A 22,205-nucleotide genomic window follows, 5' to 3' on the forward strand; every position below is an offset into this window, starting at 1 on the left:
GAGAAAATATGGCACGTGACTACAAATGTTCTGACCCAGAAAAGTGAAAGGAAGAAAATGACCTGGAAGGGGGGTGTAAGGTCGGGAGAAGATCAGACAAGCCCCAACAATCAATTATGTCACTAGTGATAAGAAAACAGAAGAGATTAAAGAATGTATTTTGCAAAACAGAAATGGCAGTCCTGATCAGCGCTGGTTGATCATCCTTGAATCTTTACCCTTTCAGAGGAGAGATGACAACCTCTACCTTGGGAAGGACGGGTCTACTTGAGAAACAGAAACCACCCGAGTACTCCATATCACTTTGGTCACAGGTGACCGGTGGTTTTGTCATCTCCCTTTGCGGACACCCGAGTGGTCACTCGGCAGGAAGTGGAAATCTTACTGAGTCGAGACCCCAACAGCACACGGCCACATTCAGCACTTACTTTTGTACAACTTACAGGCAAAGCTGCCTCTTTCCTTCTGCTAACCCGGGACCACGGGTGAAGACAAAGCCCTTTAATTCTTAAGGTCAGATTTCATCTTAACATGTCGTGGAAGGTTGGGAGAGGTAAGAGAAAGCTCCTCCCGATGAAAACGCGCTTGAGGACTATTTTGCAGAACGCAGGGGTTTCTGTTTTTGGCAGCAACTAGACTGGCAGTTTTGGAGGGCGGATGTAAAGACTTTCCAAGTCACCTTTTTATCCCAGACAGTCACAGCCTCTACCTCAGTCTTGCAGTGGGGCTGGGTGGGAGCCCCCGGGCAGGGTGGGCGCCCAGAGGCGGAGCACCGGCTGCCAGGACTTACCTGTTGAGATACACGCGTTTCTCCGTGAACTGCCCGTTCCCATGGTGAGGGTCCTCGAAGGGCTCGTTCTGGACGACCTCCACCCCTTCTCCTCGGTCGCTCTGTTCGTGGCTGTGCTTGCTGATCATGTACAGCTGTCCGATTTTGTACTACAAAACACACAGACACAGAGGGGTCAGACCCATCGCTCGCCTCCGAAAACTGCCCCGGCGCCACCACCGCCACTGCGCCGCAAGCAGCTCAGAGCATCAGCACTTCCTGTTGAGAAAAGAAAGCAGGCACGTGGGCCTGATGGTACTCTTCCTCAGGAAGAAGGTGGAGAACGAGCTGTGAGTAGAATGCAGAAACGGCCTGTTCCTGTGAACACTCTGCATCACCTTGGCAGATGCTTGCCGGTGTGGCCGATGGCCTTCAAGGGTTGGCAGCCGATCAACCAACCCATGGGTAGTGGCCGGGAGGTGGGCACGCCGGAGTCTCCCTTTCCACTCTGGCCCTACAGGGTTAAGTGGCGCTGAAGTCCTATTCTGCTTGGCTCAAGACAGGCTCAGACAGGCTAAGGTTTGTGATTTCTGTCCCTTCTTTCTGCCTGATTAACTGCATTGCTGGGCACAAGAGGATTAGATGTCACCTGTCTCTTCCATCGCCTCTCTCAAAGTGTTCAACTCTCCTGGAGGCCTCTGTCCCATAGAATGGTGGTTCTCAAAGGTGGCTGAACGTAAGAGTCACCTGGAAGCTTTAAAAAAAAAACCCTCCAGATGCCCAGGCCCCAATATGAGTGGAAACTGTGGACCCACCTTTAGGCTGGTCCACAAGGAGGAAAATCTACAGTATCTTTAAGTTCTGGGGCTTTAGTGCGGGGCCTTCCAGGCTGAGATACCAGAAGTTACATGTGCTTACACGAAAATGATAAAGTGGAATAACATGTAATGTGAACACTTTCCGTGCCGCCTGTATCTTTGAGCTGTTCCATTCTCTTTCTTGCCTCTCTGAAAACCCTGGGGCCAGCAGGCATCTCTTCACCCAGTGAACTTCCAAAGTGACAAAACTAATTTGACGGAGGGGAAAAGAAGAGAGAGAGGAAGGAGGGAGTCAAATGACTTTTGCACTGAGGAAGTCTGCTCAGAATCAGCAGGCAGGGCGATGAGACGCTGCTGTGGTCCTTCCACAGATTCAGTGTGAAACAACACACAGTGTCAGCATCATCAAGGCCTGAGAGATGGGGGGAAGGGGCGTGAGTCTGCAGCAGGTTAATCACGGCTCTGGGTTATTCCCAAAGAGCCCAGGCCAGCAGGTATGTACATCCCCTGTCTATGTGCATAAGAGAGAGAAATAGATTTTAAATTAAGGGGGCATGTATAATGTACAAGTCAACAGTGCAGTCAGTTCCAAAGCTGAGAGGACACACACGTCCAAAGGTCCCTCTTCCATTCTGAGGCAGGTGCCGGGAGGGGAGTGTGAACAGAATGGGAAAGGCTCTGGTGTGAGGCCAGCCTGAGGGACCAGGCCCAGTAACCATGACAATGGGAATAGCAGCCTTCTGGCTCTTCTCAAAGGGCAGTGCTTCCTGTCTGTGCCACGCCTCTCCCCCAGAAGGGTCTGCATTTAAAATGCTTTTAATGTAACTGTGTGTGTGTGCTAAGAGCAGGGAGAGGAGAGAGGAAAATCAAAGATAAAATTTCTTTTTAAACAAATTTTGGGATTAGAAACTTGCCTTGGCTTTCCCTCTTCCCTTTGCTCATAAAGACTAATACTGTTTCAAGGAGGAAGACAGTGAGAAAAAGTTTATAGATTGGAGATATGTGAGATCAACACTCTACCTTATACGGATGGGCACACAAGCCTGGAACAGCATGTCCAGCTGCCCAGGGGGTGGAGATTTCACTGGCAGTTGCTTTGTACTTGGAGTTCAAAAAAATACGTGTTTACTTACAATGGAATATTACTGTGCCATAAAAAGGGAGGAAATACTGATACTGATACTGCTTAATGTGTGTTACCAGTTGAATTGTGTCTTCCCAAAATTCATATGTTGAAGTCCCAGTACCTCAGAATGTGACCTTATTTGGAGATAGGGTCCTTACAGAGGTAATCAAATTAAAATGAGGTCATTAGGATGGGCACTAGTCCAATAGGACTGGTTTCCTTACACAAAGGGGCAAGGTGGACATAGAGACACTCACAGGAAGAATACGAGATGAAGCGATGCACGAAGATGGCCATCTACCAGCCAAGGACTGACCTGGAACAGATCCTTCCCTCCCAGCCTTCAGCAGGAACCAGCCCTGCCTGCTGACACTTGGTCTTTGACTTCCACCATTCACAGCTGTGAGCCCTTACAACTCTGGCTGGTTAAGCCACCCCTTCTGTGGTGCTTTGCTATGGCAGCCCGAGCAAACCCACACAATGGGTACGGGGCTTCCTTCTGGGGTGATGAAAGTGTTCTGGATCTGGACAGAGGTGGTGGTTGCACAATACTGTGAATGTACTAGATGCTGCTGAATTGACTTTAAAATGGTTAATTTTGTGTTACGTGATTTCCACCTTGTGGAAAGGGAATGCTGCCGCCATTCCAGTAAACAATGAATGTTTGCTGGCCATCAAGCCATTAGCCACTGTAGCCACACAACGCCCCCCCACCCCACCCAGCCCTAATGGCGTGGCCTGAGGGGAATTCAGGATGGAGAAAAAAATGTAACATTCTGTGCTTAGATAGTTAAGATGTATATCTAAGGAATCACTTCAATGAGCCCAGACTCTTGCACCTTCCCACACACAAAAAAACTCCAAGCCTTCCCTGGTGGCACAGTGGTTAAGAATCCGCCTGCCAATGCAGAGGACACGGGTTCGAGCCCTGGTCCAGGAAGAGCCCACATGCCGCGGAGCAACTAAGCCCGTGCGCCACAACTACTGAGCCCATGCACCGCATCTACTGAAGCCCACGTGCTCTAGAGCCTGTGCTCTGCAACAAGAGAAGCCACCTTAGTGAGAAGCCCGCGCACTGCAACGAAGAGTAGCCCCCACTCACCGCAACTAGAGAAAGCCCGCGCACAGCAACGAAGACCCTACACAGCCAAAAATAATAAATGAATAAAAATAAAAAAATTTATAAAGAAAAACAAAAAAACTCCTATATATTCTGGCTCTTCCTTTACCTCTTTGGAGCAGTTTCTCAGAGCTCTAGGACTCAGTAAGCTCCCCGAATACAACTTAACTTGCATCTTTTAGGTTGTGCATTTTTCTTTAGTTGAAAACCTCAACTGTTTTAAAAAAAGTGTTGACCCCACTTCTAGAAGCAGATACCCCTAAGCCAAAATGCTGTCAAGGGCTTTAGTCGGGGGTGGGAGGACTTGACAGAAGGGATGCCTATCCCTGGACCATCTCCAGGAGCTCCAACTCACTCACGCATGAAAATGTATGGGACCAAGGGCGATGCATGACACAGAAAAGCCATTAGCCAGACTCGAGTCAGCCTGCCTGTGCTCAGCTCGATTGCTTCCTGCCCTGTTGAAAGGAAAGGGCCAAGGCAGCCAGAGGCTGATTCACCGTCAGCCAGAGGAGGGCCTGGCTGCCCAGCCTCATTGATCATTCTGGTGGCTCCTGAAAAAGCCATTGCAGGGCAGACACCAGCATTAGCTCATTAAGATAGCGTCAGTCCGTGGGCGACTAACAGACGCTGGATGCAGTAACGTGGGTGACATTGTTGGGGGGTGGCGGGACACTCAAGCCCAGACACTGAGGTGGTCAAGGGCCCTGCGGCTGTCACTTTATTCACGCTCAAGCAAATCAGGCCTGTTCTCCGGGTTGTGGCCATCTGAGCTGGGCCATCCAGAAGCAGAGGTTTTAAACCACAAACTGACTCAAAGACACATGCATTGAGAAGTTTCTCAATTAGAGCGGACAGGGCAGGACAGAGAGTCCTTCAACCGTGTCTCAAAATCACCAGAGATACTCCTAAAAATGCTGAATCCTGGGCCATTCCAGCCCTTTTACATTCACACTGAGGTAGATGGAAGTTGGGGATCTTACGCAAATACAACGCTAAGAGCTGAGAACCACTGCGGCAGAGTGGGGAAGGCCTTCATTAGTACTTGCCCAGTACCAGACGGTGCCAAGACCAAAAGGTTCCATCTTTAGGGGACCTGTTTCTTCTTTCCTCTTTTAACACTGAATTCTTGCAAAGCTCTATCACTAATTTAGTGAGAATACATCACAGATCACCAACTCCAAACAAACTTGTATGTGAAATGAAGGCTGCGAAATCCATAGACTCAGAAGGATTCGGAAGACATTGAAGCCAGAGAGTCAATAACAGAATTGATAATGATGATGGTGGTGGTGATAGAGTAAAGCTTAACTGATTGCCTATCAGTGAGAGGCACCAATTAAGTGCTTTATATTCATTTCTAAGACTCATAATGATTCAGGTACATATTTACAGATGAGGAAGCTGAGTCTCCGAGAGGCCAGAGACTTCCTCCTGCCACGTGGCTTCTAGGTGGCAGAGCTGGTTTGAAGACCATAGGTCTGTACTCTTTCTTCTCCACTCAGCTTCAGCCCTTATTTCTCTAACAGGTGAACCACTTTAACAAACCTAGATCTCATTATGATGAACAAAGAGGGATGGTTCAGAGCCACTGCCTTTGAACTTTGCTATTTCAGAAGATGAAGAACAAAAGTCTGATATCATTTGAAAGATCAAAGTTGTTTAAACTGTGCGCACATATGGAATGGTGGAGCAATTATGCTCTAACTTTGTAAAATCTACTGTTATAATTCCAGAGTTTGGGGTAATCATCATTACAGGCAATCACGATTAGAGACAGCTCTGCGCTGCAGGGCTAAGCCTCCATGAGAGCCATCATCAGAACAGCTACCCCAAATAATTCTCTCTGTAGTGAAAAAAAAACCCACGGGGATGCAGATCTTTCCCATTTGCATGCAGCGCTGCATGTCTGATAAAGCTGCAGAACTTGAGGGAAGGCAGAGTTGCATAACATGCTTGGAAAAGCCAAGGGGGTTCATCACTTTGTACTTTTGCAAACTCTGTGCCTGGGCACGACCCAGGGACTTAATACAGTTCACCTCAAACCTTGATTTTTAGAAAAGGTGACCCCAAGTCAAAACTCCTGGTTATGGTAAGGGATTATTAACTGACCATCACCAACACCTAAATAGCATCCTTGCCGTTAGAAGTACTAGGCCCAAAGTTTTAGGTTCAGTAGAACCCTAAGCTTTCACTTAACTGCCCCTTCCCCCAATTGCTGAGCTTCAGAGATCTCTGCAAGGCCAGGCTCCCATACTCCCCTCCATAAAGAACCAACGGGGTGTCATCTTTCTTCCAATCCCTCCCTTCCTGCCCCCTTTCTCATCCTTCATTAGTCCCAATACCTTTTTCAAACATCACGATGTGAAAGGTGGGAACCACTGTTTTGCAATAAACATTATTCAGCCTGGATGGAGTTATTCCCTGATGTCATGACTCAGGTCTTCAAGGCCCCAGATTGGGAATCAGAATTTACAACTATTTCCACTTCTACCATCAAAGCAGACGGATACCACACAATATGACAACCACGGAGAAATACCTGTCCCTCTGACTTAACCTGATATCATGTATGTTTCCATCTTTGAAATGTGCATGATTCCTGCCTCTCTCACTCTGGCTGTGTGGAGAGAGGAAAGAGCAGAGGGTGACACAAGGTGGCATTGCTGGGAGTTTGCCACATTATTCACATCACCCTTAATGCTTTTCTTGGCTTTTTTTCCCCAGTCTTCTCTACTCTCAATAAACGGACCTCAAAGCGCAGTGGAGCAATTGCCTCACGACGCCCAAGGAGCCCCCTGAAGAGAGTGCCTGAAAGATAAAACATCACCCAGGACTCCAGTGCACTGCAGTCTTCACGCCAAGTGGTGCCAAAATTGTAATTCCACTCAAGGAAGGGGATGTGATGAGGCCAGATTTTAACAACCTCATATCAGAAAACTAGAGGCTAGAGCCAGCTGTTTTCTAGAATCTCACAGCACAGCTGAGGCACTGGGACAAATGCTCTGGTCCAGCAGTCGGCAAACTATGTGGCCTGGTGCCTGTGTTTTTAAAATAAAGTTTCATTGGAACACAGCCGTACTCATTCATTCTGTGACTGCTCTCACGATACCACAGCAGATACCGTGTGGTTCAAAGAGCTGAAAATATTTACTATCTGGCCTTTTACAGAAAAAGGTTGCTGACCCCTGTCTAGTGCAGTGCTACTGGGTCCAGCACTAACCAGCGCTGTCCGGGATGGTGGCCACTCGCCATATGTAGCTTATAAGCATTGGAAATGGGGCCTGTGCGATGGAGGGACTGAATTTAAAATTTTCTTTCCTTTTAATTAACTTAAACTTTAAAACTGACACTCGATTCAGCTATAAGAAAACTTTTACATACGTCTGAGACACACCATTCAGTAGACATAAATCTACTGTTTAAACTGAAAATTTTTATGAAATCTCAATTTACATCAGGTACCTCTGATGAAATTTTAGCATCTGGCTTGAGATTGCTTATAAGTGTAAAACGCACACTTAGTAACAACAGCAAAAAACTTAGTAACAACAACAAAAAAAGTAAAGCTCATTAAAAAATTTTAAATTGATTGCATATGGAAATGATAGTATTTTAGAGATACAGGGTTAACTAAAATATATTCTTAAAAATAACTTCACCTGTTTCTTTACATATGTGGTTGGCATTTGTGGCTCACATATTTCTATTGGATGGTGCTAGTCTAAGCCCTAAACTTGACCATCAAGGATGGAGAGTCAGGCCATCAATCCATACCAAGACTTCAGAGGCTGGCTGGTCAGGTCAAGGGTTTCCGTGTGTTTCCAAGCTAGCGAGGTAGGGCACTGGTAATAAGGCATACATTTGGAGAAGCTCTCCCTTTCTGAGGACTGGCATTACCTGGACCTCCAGAGAGGTGATAATTGTTCACTGTGTGCTATGGTGGAAAGCACTGCAGTTTTAAAATTGAAAACCTGCAGCCAAAGTCCTGATTCTGCCTTTGATGAGTTTTGTAACCCTAGACAATTTGCTTAACTGAGCCACAGTTTCTTATTAAAATGGGACTAAGAAAACACCTCATGGGACATGGTGACAATCAAGTGAGATAAAAACTTACAAATTAATATGCTTTATAAAATGTAAAACTGTACACTGTAGCTATGGCTCCTTCTGTTTGGCAACACATCTGACTGGGAGGTGAAGATCTGTTTCATTTGTTTCCATTTTGCTACAGTTCTTTTTTTAAAAGGTCAAGTCTTTATTTTTGGCTGCACTGGGTCTTCGTTGCTGCTCGTGAGCTTCCTCTAGTTGCAGCAAGCGGGGGCTACTCTTTGTTGCAGTGCACGCGCTTCTCATTGCAGTGGCTTCTCTTGTTGCGGAGCACGGGCTCTAGGTGTGCAGGCTTCAGTAGTTGTGGCTCACGGGCTCTACAGCGCAGGCTCAGTAGTTGTGGCTCACGGGCTCTACAGCGCAGGCTCAGCAGTTGTGGCGCACGGGCTTAGTTGCTCCACGGCATGTGGGATCTTCCCGGACCAGGGCACGAACCCGTGTCCCCTGCATTGGCAGGTGGATTCTTAACCACTGCGCCACCATGGAAGTCCCTTGCTACAGTTCTATACAGGCTAAGAGAACAAGGCATCTGCCATACACACCCCTACAATGCAAAAATCGGGGAAAACCTGACCATCAGCCCAAGACCATCATTTCCTTCTGCAAAAATTGTATTAGATCGTAGTCAGATCAAACACTTCCCAAAATGTTATAAAAAAACTTGGGAACATCCACTTATATGACGTCCCTAGGGCAGTCGAATTCACAGAGACAGAAAGTAGCATGGTGGTTGCCAGCAGGGGTGGGGAGTTAACGCTTAATGGGACAGAGTTTCTGTGTGGGATGATGAAAAAGTTCTGGGGATGGATGGATGGTGTTGATATTTGCATAACAATGTGAATGCACTCAATGCCACTGAACTGTACACTTAAAAATGGTTAGAATGGTAAACTTCATGTGATGTACATTTCATCACAATTCTTTAAAAAACCCGGAACACGTCATTTTCCCCTGTTGCTTACTTACTTCACGCCTCAAGGTGGCCATCTATCAGTGATTCTATTTTTATGATTATGAAAAAGCTTTTTTTAGGACAGGGCCTTCTATATTTGGATGGATCTTTGGTTTGGAAGCTTATTTGAAGGTGTTGAGCCAAGGGGACAGAACTATAAAATGACTTCCCCCAGAGACAATGTTGCATGAGACGCCCGATTCCTGCCATGCCAGGGGAGATGCCTGGCTCACTCTGCCCTAAACTTAAATGTCTTTGACATTAGCAATCTGGAGGATTCCTGTTGCTGATGTTCCCAAGCAACATGGTGCTGACTGTGACAGTGTTACGGACAAACAGCCTGACAGAAGGGAAAGAGTGATTAACCGAATACAAATGCATTCTGACCCCGCCAACCTTAACTAGGGTCACTGAGAACCCCAGCTCACAGTTCACAGCCCAGCTCCTCCATCTGCCTGGGAGCAACTCTGCAACAAGCCCAATTCCATTTCCTTTATTCCATTGGGAAGGTATGGTGTGTATTTTTACCTCCAAGGGCTGGATCTGATTTGGGTTCTGCAAAGACATGACTGGCTAGCCCCATCAGTCCTTCTGGCTCTGCGACTCAAATGTCCAGATTTCTCCATGTAGACAAGTGAGGTTTAAAAAAAAAAAAAAAAAAAAGAAGGTGTAAAGTTCCTTGGTGTTTCGTCAGCTCTCTCCCTGCCAGGTCAATAAAGCACGAAAACCAATATCCGATCCCACAAAGAAAATACAAACCTGCAGCTCATATTTCAGGATATCAGTGCTTCATCACATATTTATCTTTTCTCCCAGATCTTTATAAGTAGCTATCAGAGGTGCCTTGTTTATTACGTAATACTGTGTCATAATGCCAGGGTGCAGGAATGAAAAAGCTGATAAAAAGATTTAAGAAGGAGCTGGGTTATTGACATTTAATTCAAAAATCCACCTTCTGTGACAAACTAACATAAACAGCATTGTAGGCTGGTGCTTAACCCATTCTAAGTTTCGGACTTAACTGAATAGAAATTGAGCAACTCAATGCCAAGGGAAGGGCTCAGGGTATGCTTCGTGCTGGTGCAAGCAGAACTCTACACGCCTGTGACGGTACAAAACCGTAAATTGTTTCTAGTACACTCAGCCGTCCAGCAGCATAATCCACTTGACCGAGTACAGGAGGGTACAGTATATGAAAAGTAAGAGTGCACATTTAAAAAACATAAGTTTATTTATTTATTTTATTTTTGGCTGCATTGGGTCTTCATTGCTGCACATGGGCTTTCTCTAGTTGCGGCGAGCGGGAGCTGCTCTTTGTTGCAGTGTGTGGGCTTCTCATTGCAGTGGCTTCTCTTGTTGCGGAGCACGGGCTCAGCTGCTCCACGGCATGTGGGATCTTCCCAGACCACAGCTCGAACCCGTGTCCCCTGCATTGGCAGGCGGATTCTTAACCACTGCACCACCGGGGAAGTCCCAAGAGAGCACATTTTAACTGCTCCTTCCAACACTGACTCATCCTTGGGGGTGGTATTCTAGCCCTGAGAACTCATTTGATACACATATTGAAAAGCCAAAATGATAACACAGAGTGAGTAGAGGCTACTTTATAAGCATAGGCTCAGGCAAGAGGTGTCATCCCCTGGTATTGATAAATGAGAATCTGAACACATTAGCCATTAGAGAGCAGCATGAAAAACCACAAAGAGAGCAAAGACAGGAACTGCCAGAACTCAGTTCAAAACCACAAGGGTAGTTGGCCCTTGAGGCAGAACATAGGATTTCTCCAGACGTCGGTTGGGGGACACTCTTGGTCCCTTCTCGTTTGTGCACTGAACAAAGAGAGTACATCAGGCTCTGTAGATACTGGAGGCAGAGCGATGAACAAGGTCGACCTGGTCTCCGGCGAAGAGGAGGGTTTCCTGAGTTCCACCTCGAAGACACAAGGCTGTGAGCTGAAGGAACTTGAGGCTGACATAAAAGCCATGGGACCATTTGCCAAGAAATGTGAAACCAACTGCAACTCAAATAAATGGAGAGGTTTGGTAACAGGGCTGACTTTTAGAAAGCAATCAAGGCTCTTGTGTTTACTACAAAGCAGAAACCCACAGCCAATCACAAGACCAAAAAGGGAGAAAACTAAGATAGAACCTTCCCAGAAATATATCCTGCACCGTCTCCTTGCCACACCCTGCTGTGTCAATGCTCATCTCCTTAACCTTGGCCTCATAACCAGAGGTGTTTCTAGGAGAGAGGTCTATCTTTATGGGGGTAACAGGCTCTTTCCAGAATTAGAAAAGCCCCTGTTTGTGAAGCCTATTGTACCTACCAATCCTTCAGGAAAATGATGGGTGACATCAAGAGATGCTGTTGTTCTGGTTAAAGCTAGAAATATACTCGTAGGAATGACAGCAATTAGTTTTAGTGTCTTTGAGAACTTCTGAGAGCAGAAGAGCACACTGAATGCAAAGAGAAGCACTTGCTGCTTCACGTACAATTGAACAATGGGAGTTCTTAATGTTTTGAAAGAATTATTCAAGACACTTCATGCCTAGAACAAGAAGATCTCAGTAATATTTGAAGGTCACTGAACCCCTTTGCTTGCTTAAGTGCTAGTTGACACGGCAAGTGGTTTCAGGGCTCTGCTAACTCTATAGCAATGATGAGAGTTATGACCAAGTTACATCTGTGGTTCAAAGTCTGGAAAACTACAGCATCTGTTTTCACCCCACTTTGGAGGAGTGGCCCCAGGTTTCACATGCCTGCAGTGGTACCTGCAGCCCATAGGTAGCCGTAGGGTATGTGGCTGGGAAGGCACCGTTCTCCTAAGCAATAGCAGCCTATGGGTGTTTCTTCCTTGGTAAAAAGAAGCAGATAACTGATGGAGAAAAGTATATGGTTGTCAACTCCTGCTCTCCTGAGACAGTTAATGAAGACAGGCAAAACAGAGTAAACTGGGTACATTTCCAGGAATTGCTACATTTAAAAATCTATCTTTGGGGCTTCCCTGGTGGCACAGTGGTTGAGAGTCCGCCTGCCGATGCAGGGGACGCGGGTTCGTGCCCCGGTCTGGGAGAATCCCACATGCCGCGGAGCAGCTGGGCCCGTGAGCCAGGGCCGCTGAGCCTGCGCATCTGGAGCCTGTGCTCCGCAACGGGAGAGGCCACAACAGTGAGAGGCCTGCGTACCGCAAAAAAAAACCCAAAAAACAAAAAATTCTATCTTTTTTTTTTTGGTGGTACGCGGGCCTCTCACTGTTGCGGCCTCTCCCGTTGTGGAGCACAGGCTCCGGACGCGCAGGCCCAGAGCCACGGGTCATGGGCCCAGCTGCTCCGCGGCATGCGGGATCCTCCCGGACCAGGGCACGAACCCGCATCCCCTGCATCGGCAGGCAGACTCTCAACCACTGCGCCACCAGGGAAGCCCCCCAAAAATTCTATCTTTTTCAGATACATGCACCCCGATGTTCACAGCAACACTATTCACAATAGCCAAGACATGGAAGCAACCTAAATGTCCATCGACAGATGAATGGATAAAGAAGATGTATTATATATATACACACACGATGGACTGCTACTCAGCCATAAAAAAGAATGAAATAATGCCATCTGCAGCAACACGGATGGACCCAGAGATGATCATACTAAGTGAAGTAAGTCAGAAAGACAAATATCATATGATATCACTTATATGTGGAATCTAAAATATGACACAAATGAACTTATCTACAAAACAGAAACGAACTCATAGACAACAGACTTGTGGTTGCTAAAGGGGGAGTAGAGGAGGGATGGAGTGGGAGTTTGGGATTAGCAGATGCAAACTATTATATAGGATGGATAAATGACAAGGTCCTACTGTACAGCACAGGGGACTATATTCAATATCCTACAATAAACCGTATGGAAAAGAATATGAAAAAGAATATGTATAATATATGTGTGCGCATGTAACTGAATCACTTTGCTATACATCAGAAACTAATACGTTATAAATCAACTATACTTCAATAAAATTACAAATAAATAAATAACTTTCTGATGCATCTCAGACTTATTCTAATGACCCAGAGAGAGATTCCATCAAATGGTACTTTTAAGGCCGAGTGGTGACCCTGTTCTTGCTCTGTCAACAGTCAGTAATCCCCCATCTCTGTGCATTCTCCTAGGGGATGTGGGATCTTGCCGGACCGGAGCACGAACCCATGTCTCCTGCATTGGCAGGCGGACTCTCAACCACTACACCACCAGGGAAGCCCATTTTAGCCATTTTTAAATGTAGAATTCAGTTGCATTAAGTTCATTCATAATTGTTGTGCAACCAACACCACCTTCCATTTCTGAACTTTTTCATCATTTCAGAAAGAAGCTCTGTCCCCATTAGATAGCAATTCCATTCCTCCTCCCTAGTAACCTCTAATCTACTTCCTGTCTATGAACGTGTCTATTCTAGATACCTCATGTAAGTGAAATCACACAATGTGCGTCCTTTCTTGATGGGCTATTTCACTTTAGCATAACGTTTTCAAGGTTCATCCATGTTGTAGTATGTGTCAGAATTTCATTCCTTTTTAAGGCTGAAAAACATTCCATTGTATGTGTATACCATGGATACTTATTCATGCATCTGCTGATGGGTATTTGGGTGGCTTCCACCCTCTGGCTATTATTGTGACTAATGCTGCTATGAACGTTGGTATACAAGTATCTGTTTGAGTTCACACCTAGATGTGGATTTGCTGGATCATATGATAATTCTATGTTTAACTTTTTAAGGAACCACCAAACTGTTTTCCACAGCAGCTGCACCATTTTATTCCCAGCAACAATGCACAAGGATTCCAGTTTCTCCACATCCTTGCCAACACTTGTTACTTTCCATTTTTGTTTGTTTTTCAATAATAGCCATCCTAATGGGTGTGATGTGGTCACATGATGTTGTAAAGTCAACGCTAATTTCCTTCTTGGATCTCACTGTTGTAAGGCTCTCTTTAGGTGGTGCTTGGGCATGTCAAATCTGTCTTCCAAATAAGTACTTGCGACTGCCCTGGGAGAGATTTCAACTCTACCATTTATTTAAATCAGAAGACCTTTCTGATAAAGCACTGATGAACTGAGGTGGTTATTTTTCAGGGGATTGGAGGGTGTCCCTTTGAAATGCTCTGCCTGCAAACAGAAGATGAAAATGCAATAAATCCCTTTACGTAAAAAGGCCCCAACATATTCATGATAGTTAAGTCACTACGGTGTAGGGCACCACAAAGAGACAGCCATGAATTATTACCTTAGGGAGTCCAGGGGTGGTGGTGGACATGACCTGAAAAGGCACTTCTATTTCTCTTACAGAAGCTGCTTTCAGGATTATTTTGATGGCCCAGCCAGGAATGTAGTAAATTATAGAATCACAATGTAGAAGGCAGCAAACAGTCTTGCAGAATTTACTTATGAATCAAACGTGTGTGACTTATATTCAAAGATTTGAGGTAAAAAAAGCCACTCTGGGTAATTTGCCTTTTTCATGTTTTTCTTATGGTTTAAGTCACTCTTTATTCTATTTTAGGTGAAGCTACTCTTGAAAAAGTAATCTTGGAAATAACTTTAGACTCTGCAGTGGATTTAAGTAGTTTCTCATGCTTGCTAGTTGTGTTTTTTTTTTTAAGTATACAATTCAGTAGTTTTTAGTATATTCACAAGGCTATGCAACTGTCTCCACTATCTAATTCCAGAATATTTTCATCATCCCCAAAAGAAACTCCACACCCATTAGCAGTAACTCCCCGTTCTCCCCTCCTCCCAGCCCCTGGCAACCACTAATCTACCTTCGGTCACTATGGATATGCTCATTCTGGACATTTCATATAAATGGAATCATACAGTGTGTGGCCTTTTGTGACTGACTGCTTTCACTTAGCATAGTGTGTTTTTTTTTAAGTTGAAATATAGTTGATTTACAATGTTATGTTAATTTCTGGTGTACAGAAAAGTGATTCAGTTATACATATATATTCTTTATCATATTTTTTCCATTATGGTTTATCACAGGATATTGAATATAGCTCCCTGTGCTATAGAATAGGACCTTGTTGTTTATCCATTCTGTATATAATAGTTTGCACCTGCTAATCCCAAACTCCCACTCCATCTCTCCTCCACCCCCACCCACCCCTGCAAGCACAAGTCTGTTCTCTATGTCTGTCGGTCTGTTTCTGTTTTGTAGATAAGTTCATTTGCGTCATATTTTAGATTCCACATATAAGTGGTATCATATGATATTTGCCTTTCTCTTTCTGACTTACTTCACTTAGTATGATCATCTCTAGGTCCATCCATGTTGCTGCAAATGGCATTATTTCATTCTTTTTTATGGCTGAATAGTATTCCATTGTATATACATACCACCTCTTATTTACCCATTCATCTGTCAACCTAAATGGACATTTAGGTTGTTTCCATGTATTGGCTATGGTGAATAGTGCTAGCATAAAGTTTTTAAGATTCATCCATGTTGTAGCATGTATCAGTATTTCCTTCCTTTTTTACTGCCAAATAATATTCCATTATATGGCTAGCCCATGTCTGTTCATTTATCACTTGAAAGATATTTGCGTAATTTCCACTTTTTGGCTATTACAAGTAATACCGCAATGAACATATATGTATGAATCTTTGTGTGGACTTGTGTCCATATCTCTTGGGTAGATATCTAGGGATGAACTGCTGGGTCATATGATAACTATGTTTAACCTTTTGAGGAACTGCCAGACCGTTTTCCACAGCTGGTACACCATTTGACATTCCCACCAATAATGTCTCATACTTACTTTCTTTTTTTTAAAAATTAATTAATTATTTTTGGCTGCCTTGGGTCTTTGTTGCTGTGCATGGGCTTTCTTTAGTTGTGGCAAGCAGGAGCTACTCTTTGTTGTGGTGTGCAAGCTTCTCATTGCAGTGGCTTCTCTTGTTGCGGAGCATGGGCTCTAGGCGAGCGGACTCAGTAGCTGTGGCTCGCCGGCTCTAGAGCACAGGCTCAGTAGTTGTGACATGTAGGCTCAGTAGTTGTGGCGCACGGGCTTAGTTGCTCCACAGCATGTGGGATCTTCCCGGACCAGGGCTCGAACCTGTGTCCTCTGCATTGGCAGGCAGATTATTAACCTCTGCACCACCAGGGAAGTCCCCTCATACTTACTTTTGATAATTTTAAGTGACTTGTAGAAAGTCAAACAAGTGACTTCAAAAACCAAGAATAAATTATGGAACAAGTGTGGCCTTGCTTGCTCATGTCACCATATTTGAAACTTGGGCACGTCTGATGAACAGACATCCTGGGCAACTGTCCAGGCTCATGGTGTCTTTTCATTAATCTGCGGGGACAACAAAGGGCTAAGTATGACAATACAGACAATTAGGAGCTAAGATAGCAGATCCAAAGGTACTAATTATACGACACACATGGAAAGTGTGCGAGGGTTAGAAAGGGAGCGGCACAGACTACAGTTGTCCAGGAGGGCATCACACAGAAAATGAGGCTTGACCTGTGTGTGGACAGGCACTAGCCTGTTAAGAAGTGGGAAGTCACAGCCTGCAAATAAATCCTGGACATTTACTTGCTCACAGCAAAACCTCACTACTTCCTAGGGCCTCTGAAGATGCACACAGAAATAATAATAAAAGCTGCCACACAAAAGGGTGTGGAGAAAAGGGAATACTCCTGCACTGTTGGTGGGAATGTAAATTGGTGCTGCAGCTATGGAGGACAGTACGGAGTTTCCTTAAAAAACTAAAAATAGAGTTACCATGTGATCCAGCAATCCCACTCCTGGGTATATATCTGGAAAAGACAAAAATGCTAATTCAAAAAGATACATGCACCCTTATGTTCATAGCAGCACTATTTACAATAGCCAAGACATGGAAGCAACTTAAATGTTCACCAACAGAGGAATGGATTAAGAAGATGTGGTATATATATATATATATATATATATATATATATATATACACACACACACACACACAATGGAATACTACTCAGACATAAAAAAGAATGAAATAATGCCATTTGCAGCAACATGAATGGACCTAGAGATTATCTTACTACTAAGTAAAGTAAGTCAGACAAAGACAAATATATGATATCACTTATATGTGAAATCTAAAAAAATGATACTAATGAACTTATTTACAAAACAGAAATAAACTCACATAGAAAACACACTTGTGGTTACCAAAGGGGAAAGGTGGGGGGATAAATTAGGAGTTTGGGATTAACAAATACACAACTACTACATATAAAATAGCTAAGCAACAAGGATTTACTGTGTAGCAGAGGGAATTATATTCAGTATCTTGTAATAACCTATAATGGAAAAGAATCTGAAAAAACTGAATCATTTTGCTGTACACCAGAAACAAACACAACATTGTAAATCAACTATACTTCAATAAAAAGTTGTTTGTTTTGGAAAAAAAGCAAAGAAAAATAATGCTGCTACACGGTGCTAACTTTTCTGGGGTCAGCATGGTCCTAAAGCATTCATACTTATTTAATCCTCACAGCAACTCTATGAGATAGTAGTATTTTTATCCCTGTTTTACAAATGAAGAAACTGGTGCACACAGAGGTTGAGTAACTTGCCCAACTTCACCCAGCTAGAAAGTAGCAGAGCTGGGATTTGAACCCAGGCAGTCGAGCTCCAGGATTTACCATCCCTTGTCTCTGGCATTAATCTCCTCAGCCACTTGCTTGACGTGAAAAGCTATTTATTTGTAAGGCTGGGTGAAAGTACCCTGGGAAGTAAAGTGACCTTCCTCACTCTTTCATGCTGCTGACAGTTTTAGGTGGATATTAGGAGTTTTTTAAAGAGGTGGGAGATGGCAGTGTCAACGAGAGCAAGCAGAGAAGGAGGTCACGGGAAGTTACCAGGGGGTGGGGGGGTACAAAATTAGAAGCTAAGAGCCCAAGGTTCTTGGCCCTGCTCCTGGAAACTCTTCCTCCTACACAAATTCTGACACACGGCAATTAAAGGAAGCATACCCACCCATACAAGTCCTTGAGATTTTAAAGTAAAAATTAAAATTAATGAGTCCATCTAATTTGGACTCACAAAACAGTGGGTAGAAGAAACTCCTGCAGCTGACAGCTGATGTGACAGTTATTTCATGAAAAGGAATAGAACTTCCCTGCCTGCCTTCAGATTTGAATGTTTCCAAATGTGATTGTAAACCTTAGCCTGAAACAATGTGCAGGACAGGAGTTGAATACAGATATTCTGGGGAGAAAATCCCTTCAGCTTCCCCAGTCAAGCTGATGTGAGGGAAAGTGAGATGAAATATCCACTTCTCTTCACCCTTCTTGAGAGCCCAAGGCAGCGGGCTCAGACACTATTAACAATTGAAATTAGATTCCTAAAGGCATTGTGGAAAACAAGAATTGCATACTCAAAGGCTTCATTAAACTTTTGCAGTCATCTGAATCTAAATACACTGAAGTGATAGATGCTACCCTTTTGGTTCCCTCCCCCCCTCCCCAAGAAATGTAAAATCTGACTTACATGTATATCCCTAGTGATCAACCTTACAGGACAGTCCATAAGGCAAACCACAAACTCCTGTCCTCACTCCTAGAGTGAGGAAAAGACTCTAACCTTGAAAAATCACGTCGTTCCTGGTTTTCCTCCTCTTTGGCAAGCCTCCTCCCCATTCCCAGAGGAAGACATTTCCAGAACTTCTGACAACCCTCAGAGGACGAAGGCCTTCCTTCCTCCTCTTGGGCAGATGGTATTTGCATACTGACATATTGTAAATCTAGTCACCCAGGTAACAGGCTCCCGTTGGCAACAGCTCAACGAAGGTCAGCTTGATTCCTTCTAAAATTAGAAGTCAGACCAATCGGATTTTTAATTGTTCAAGGTAGGAGGCCCAGTTAGATGGCAAATCCAATTCTGAAAGTGAATTTTTCAACTGGGAGATTCAGCACAAATTAATAAGGGCAAGTTGGCAGGGGGAGGGCAGGGGGTGAAAAAGGCAAGTTGGAGCATTTCAACATGATAATAACATAGGTTTTGACATGTGGAAGATTTTGGCTCTGTGACTTTCCTGTTTCTATGAATAATCCTTCTACGACTCCAGTGTCCATTAGTAGATGTGTTCTTGACCTTGCATCTCCCTTAACCTTCACAGGCAATTGGTCATTAACGACTGGTAATTCCATGCCAGCTATCTCAGGCCTTCCACAGTTGGCCATCTCCAAATCCACCGTGGTCCCCTGTCTCTCTGCCCCATCTCTCCCTCCCTCACAGTCAAACTGCTTGGCACTAAGACCCATCTTTTCCATCCTCTTTTGTCTTAGCCCACACAGATCCCTCCTACCTGGGATTTGCTCCCTTCTTTTCTTTCCCTGACCATGGACAAGGGTCTCGGATGGGCTTCAAGGAATGCGTGAATTGTGCACAACTCCCCCCACTGTTAACTTTTCGAAAGATCCACCTCCCCGCAAAATGTTAAGAGCCACCAGCTATCTAATTACAGATGGTATCTACACTGGCATTTCCTAAAATGACTTTAAGGAATGTCAGTTCCATAGGATGTTAGTTAAATAGTGGGGAGAAAAGAGCATCACGCTCACATAAGCTTGGGAAACACTAGGTCAAGCAGGTCGGACGGGTGTTTTTTTGTTTTTTTTGCGGTACGCGGGCCTCTCACTGTTGTGGCCCCTCCCGTTGCGGAGCACAGGCTCCGGACGCGCAGGCTCAGCGGCCATGGCTCACGGGCCCAGCCGCTCCGTGGCATGTGGGATCTTCCCGGACCGGGGCACGAACCTGTGTCCCCTGCATTGGCAGGCGGACTCTCAACCACTGCGCCACCAGGGAAGCCCAGGACAGGTGTTTTTAAGGTGGGCCTTTGCTGAACCTTAGCTGTACGGAGGTGCACGGTGCACCACTGATTTCATGGGAGACGCTTTCTCAGCAGACACTTCTCAATGTTCCCTCGGTGGCCCCTAGGAAAGCTGAGCTTTACTTCTAATCACAACTACCAAGTCATGCACTGCTTTGTGTTAGTTCCTCCATTACTCTTTTGAGCTATTTATTTATTTATTTTTTTTAATTTTTTTTTAAATTAATTATTTATTTATTTTTGGCTGTGTTGGGTCTTCGCTTCTGCGTGAGGGCTTTCGCTAGTTGTGGCAAGTGGGGGCCACTCTTCATCACGGTGCGCGGGCCTCTCACTATTGTGGCCTGTCTTGTTGCGGAGCACAGGCTCCAGATGCGCAGGCTCAGTAGTTGTGGCTCACGGGCCTAGTTGCTCTGCGGCATGTGGGATACTCCCCGACCAGGGCTCGAACCCGTGTTCCCTGCATTAGCAGGCAGATTCTCAACCACTGCACCACCAGGGAAGCCCCTGAGCTATTTATTTTTTACTCCATATTTTTAACAACTGTTAGGAATCCTATCATTGCACTTATCACCTTATGTTGTGCTCATTTTATATCATTTTATATCTCTCTCTCCTACTAACTGGAAGCCACTTGAGAGTGGAGTACACACCTTGATATCATATCCCCAATGCCAAACTGACCAGAGCTTAGACGCTCAGTGTATGTTCAAATGAATGACTGAAGGAATGAATGATTGACCTTATCTCCCCAACTGGATGACAAGTTCCTTCAGAACATAAGCTACATTTTAAACCTCCTATGTTCCCATAGCACCTAGAAAACAGCTTTTCATATGGCAAAAGAGTCAATAAAATTATGAAAATGTAAATCCATTAGAGAATATTTATCAAACACCAATTATGCCCTGGGCACCAACGTTATTAAAATGATAAAGTACAGTCCCTGCCGTCAAGGAGCTTAGGTTCTAGTAAGGGAAACAGACATATAAACAAAAAATGATGATAAAATATAAATACTTGAAAAGGAAGCACAGGCTGCCTGCGAACACAAGATAGAGCCCTCGTGTATGCTTGTGGAAGCTGGGAGGGGTCAGTGCTCTATGATGCTGAGATTTGATGAGGGATCTGCCACTGGGGCCTGACCACCCAGGTCCTCAACCGGCCATGCTAAGTCACACTTTGGGGGGAAACTGGACAAGATGCTGCTCAAGCTGAGGCATTATTCACACTTGCTCTGTCCTCAGCCCCAACAGGGGTTCCAAGCCTAGTGAGCGGCCCTCCCCGCCTGCAACTGGCAGGTCCTGCTGCCCAGGGAGAGCTGTCCTGGGGATGACAGCCAGGCAGGCAGCCTGGCCTCACTGTCTTCAGGTCCACAGCCAAAGCTCGACCCTCTATGTCTCACCACTTTGAGAGTGAAGGACGGGCAGTCCAAAGAAAGGAACACACCAAGGGAAAAGAATGGAAGCACTTCTCTCCTCCCTGAGAAGGAAGGCACGGCTGGGCTCATTCGCCCTCTTGGCCTTCAGCCCACGAATGCCAGGACTCATAACCCTCAGTTTTATGGGGAAAGCTGGGGATCCTAAGAGGCAGCATGCCAAGAAAGACAGATCATGTCCCTAGACACAAATCCAGTAAACCTTCCTCCCCTTGATCCATCCAAAAAGGCTCTCCTGCTCTTTGCAGGAGGAGGGGCGGGGGGGTGGGGGGTAGAACAACCCAACACCCAGGCCTCGGTATCTTTTCAAACTTCCGAGTTAAGGTTGAGAACCACTGGGGAAAAAGAGCAGAGAGGGCCCTTAAACGCCCAGTAGAGGCAGGTTGTTAGGACTGATTCATATAGAATTCACATCTCTATTGTCTCCAGGGGCAGGTTAGGTCAATGAATGAAGCTCGTGGCTAAAATGAACAAACTGGGGTTTCCCTGGTGGCGCAGTGGTTAAGAATCCACCTGCCAATGCAGGGGACACGGGCTCAAGCCCTGGTCCGGGAAGATCCCACATGCTGCAGAGCAACTAAGCCCGTGTGCCACCACTACTGAGCCTGCGCTCTAGAGCCCGCAAGCCACAACTACTGAGCCCACGTGCCACAACTACTGAAGCCCGTGCGCCTAGAGTCCATGCTCTGCAACAAAAGACGCCACCGCAATGAGAAGCCCGTGCACTGCAAAGAAGAGTAGACCCTGCTCGCCGCAACTAGAGAAAGCCTGCACGCACCAACGAAGACCCAACTCAGCCAAAAACAAATAAATAAATTTAAAAATAAAATAAAATGAACAGATTCACTTTCTCGGCAAATTAAACACATGGGGCAATCCTTCACTTATACATAGAAATATGTTCAATATACAATTTTTGTCTTAGTTTCCCACTTTTAGTAGCGACATGGGTACCAGGATATATTCCTCTACCTTAAGGAAAA

General features: G+C 45.1%; 1 protein-coding gene across 3 annotated transcripts in view; it reads right to left on the reverse strand.

Annotated features, from left to right (window-relative positions):
- Positions 1 to 22,205, reverse strand: part of PITPNC1 (phosphatidylinositol transfer protein cytoplasmic 1) — a 258,196-nt gene that overhangs the window by 128,393 nt on the left and 107,598 nt on the right. For all 3 annotated transcript variants that reach the window (XM_032615787.1, XM_032615786.1, XM_032615785.1), the window contains exon 2: positions 791 to 939. In XM_032615787.1, coding sequence (XP_032471678.1) covers positions 791 to 939 — 149 coding nt within the window. The remainder of the gene's footprint in view (positions 1 to 790; positions 940 to 22,205) is intronic.

This window comes from Phocoena sinus, chromosome 20 (assembly GCF_008692025.1).
Source record: "Phocoena sinus isolate mPhoSin1 chromosome 20, mPhoSin1.pri, whole genome shotgun sequence".
NCBI lineage: Eukaryota > Metazoa > Chordata > Mammalia > Artiodactyla > Phocoenidae > Phocoena > Phocoena sinus.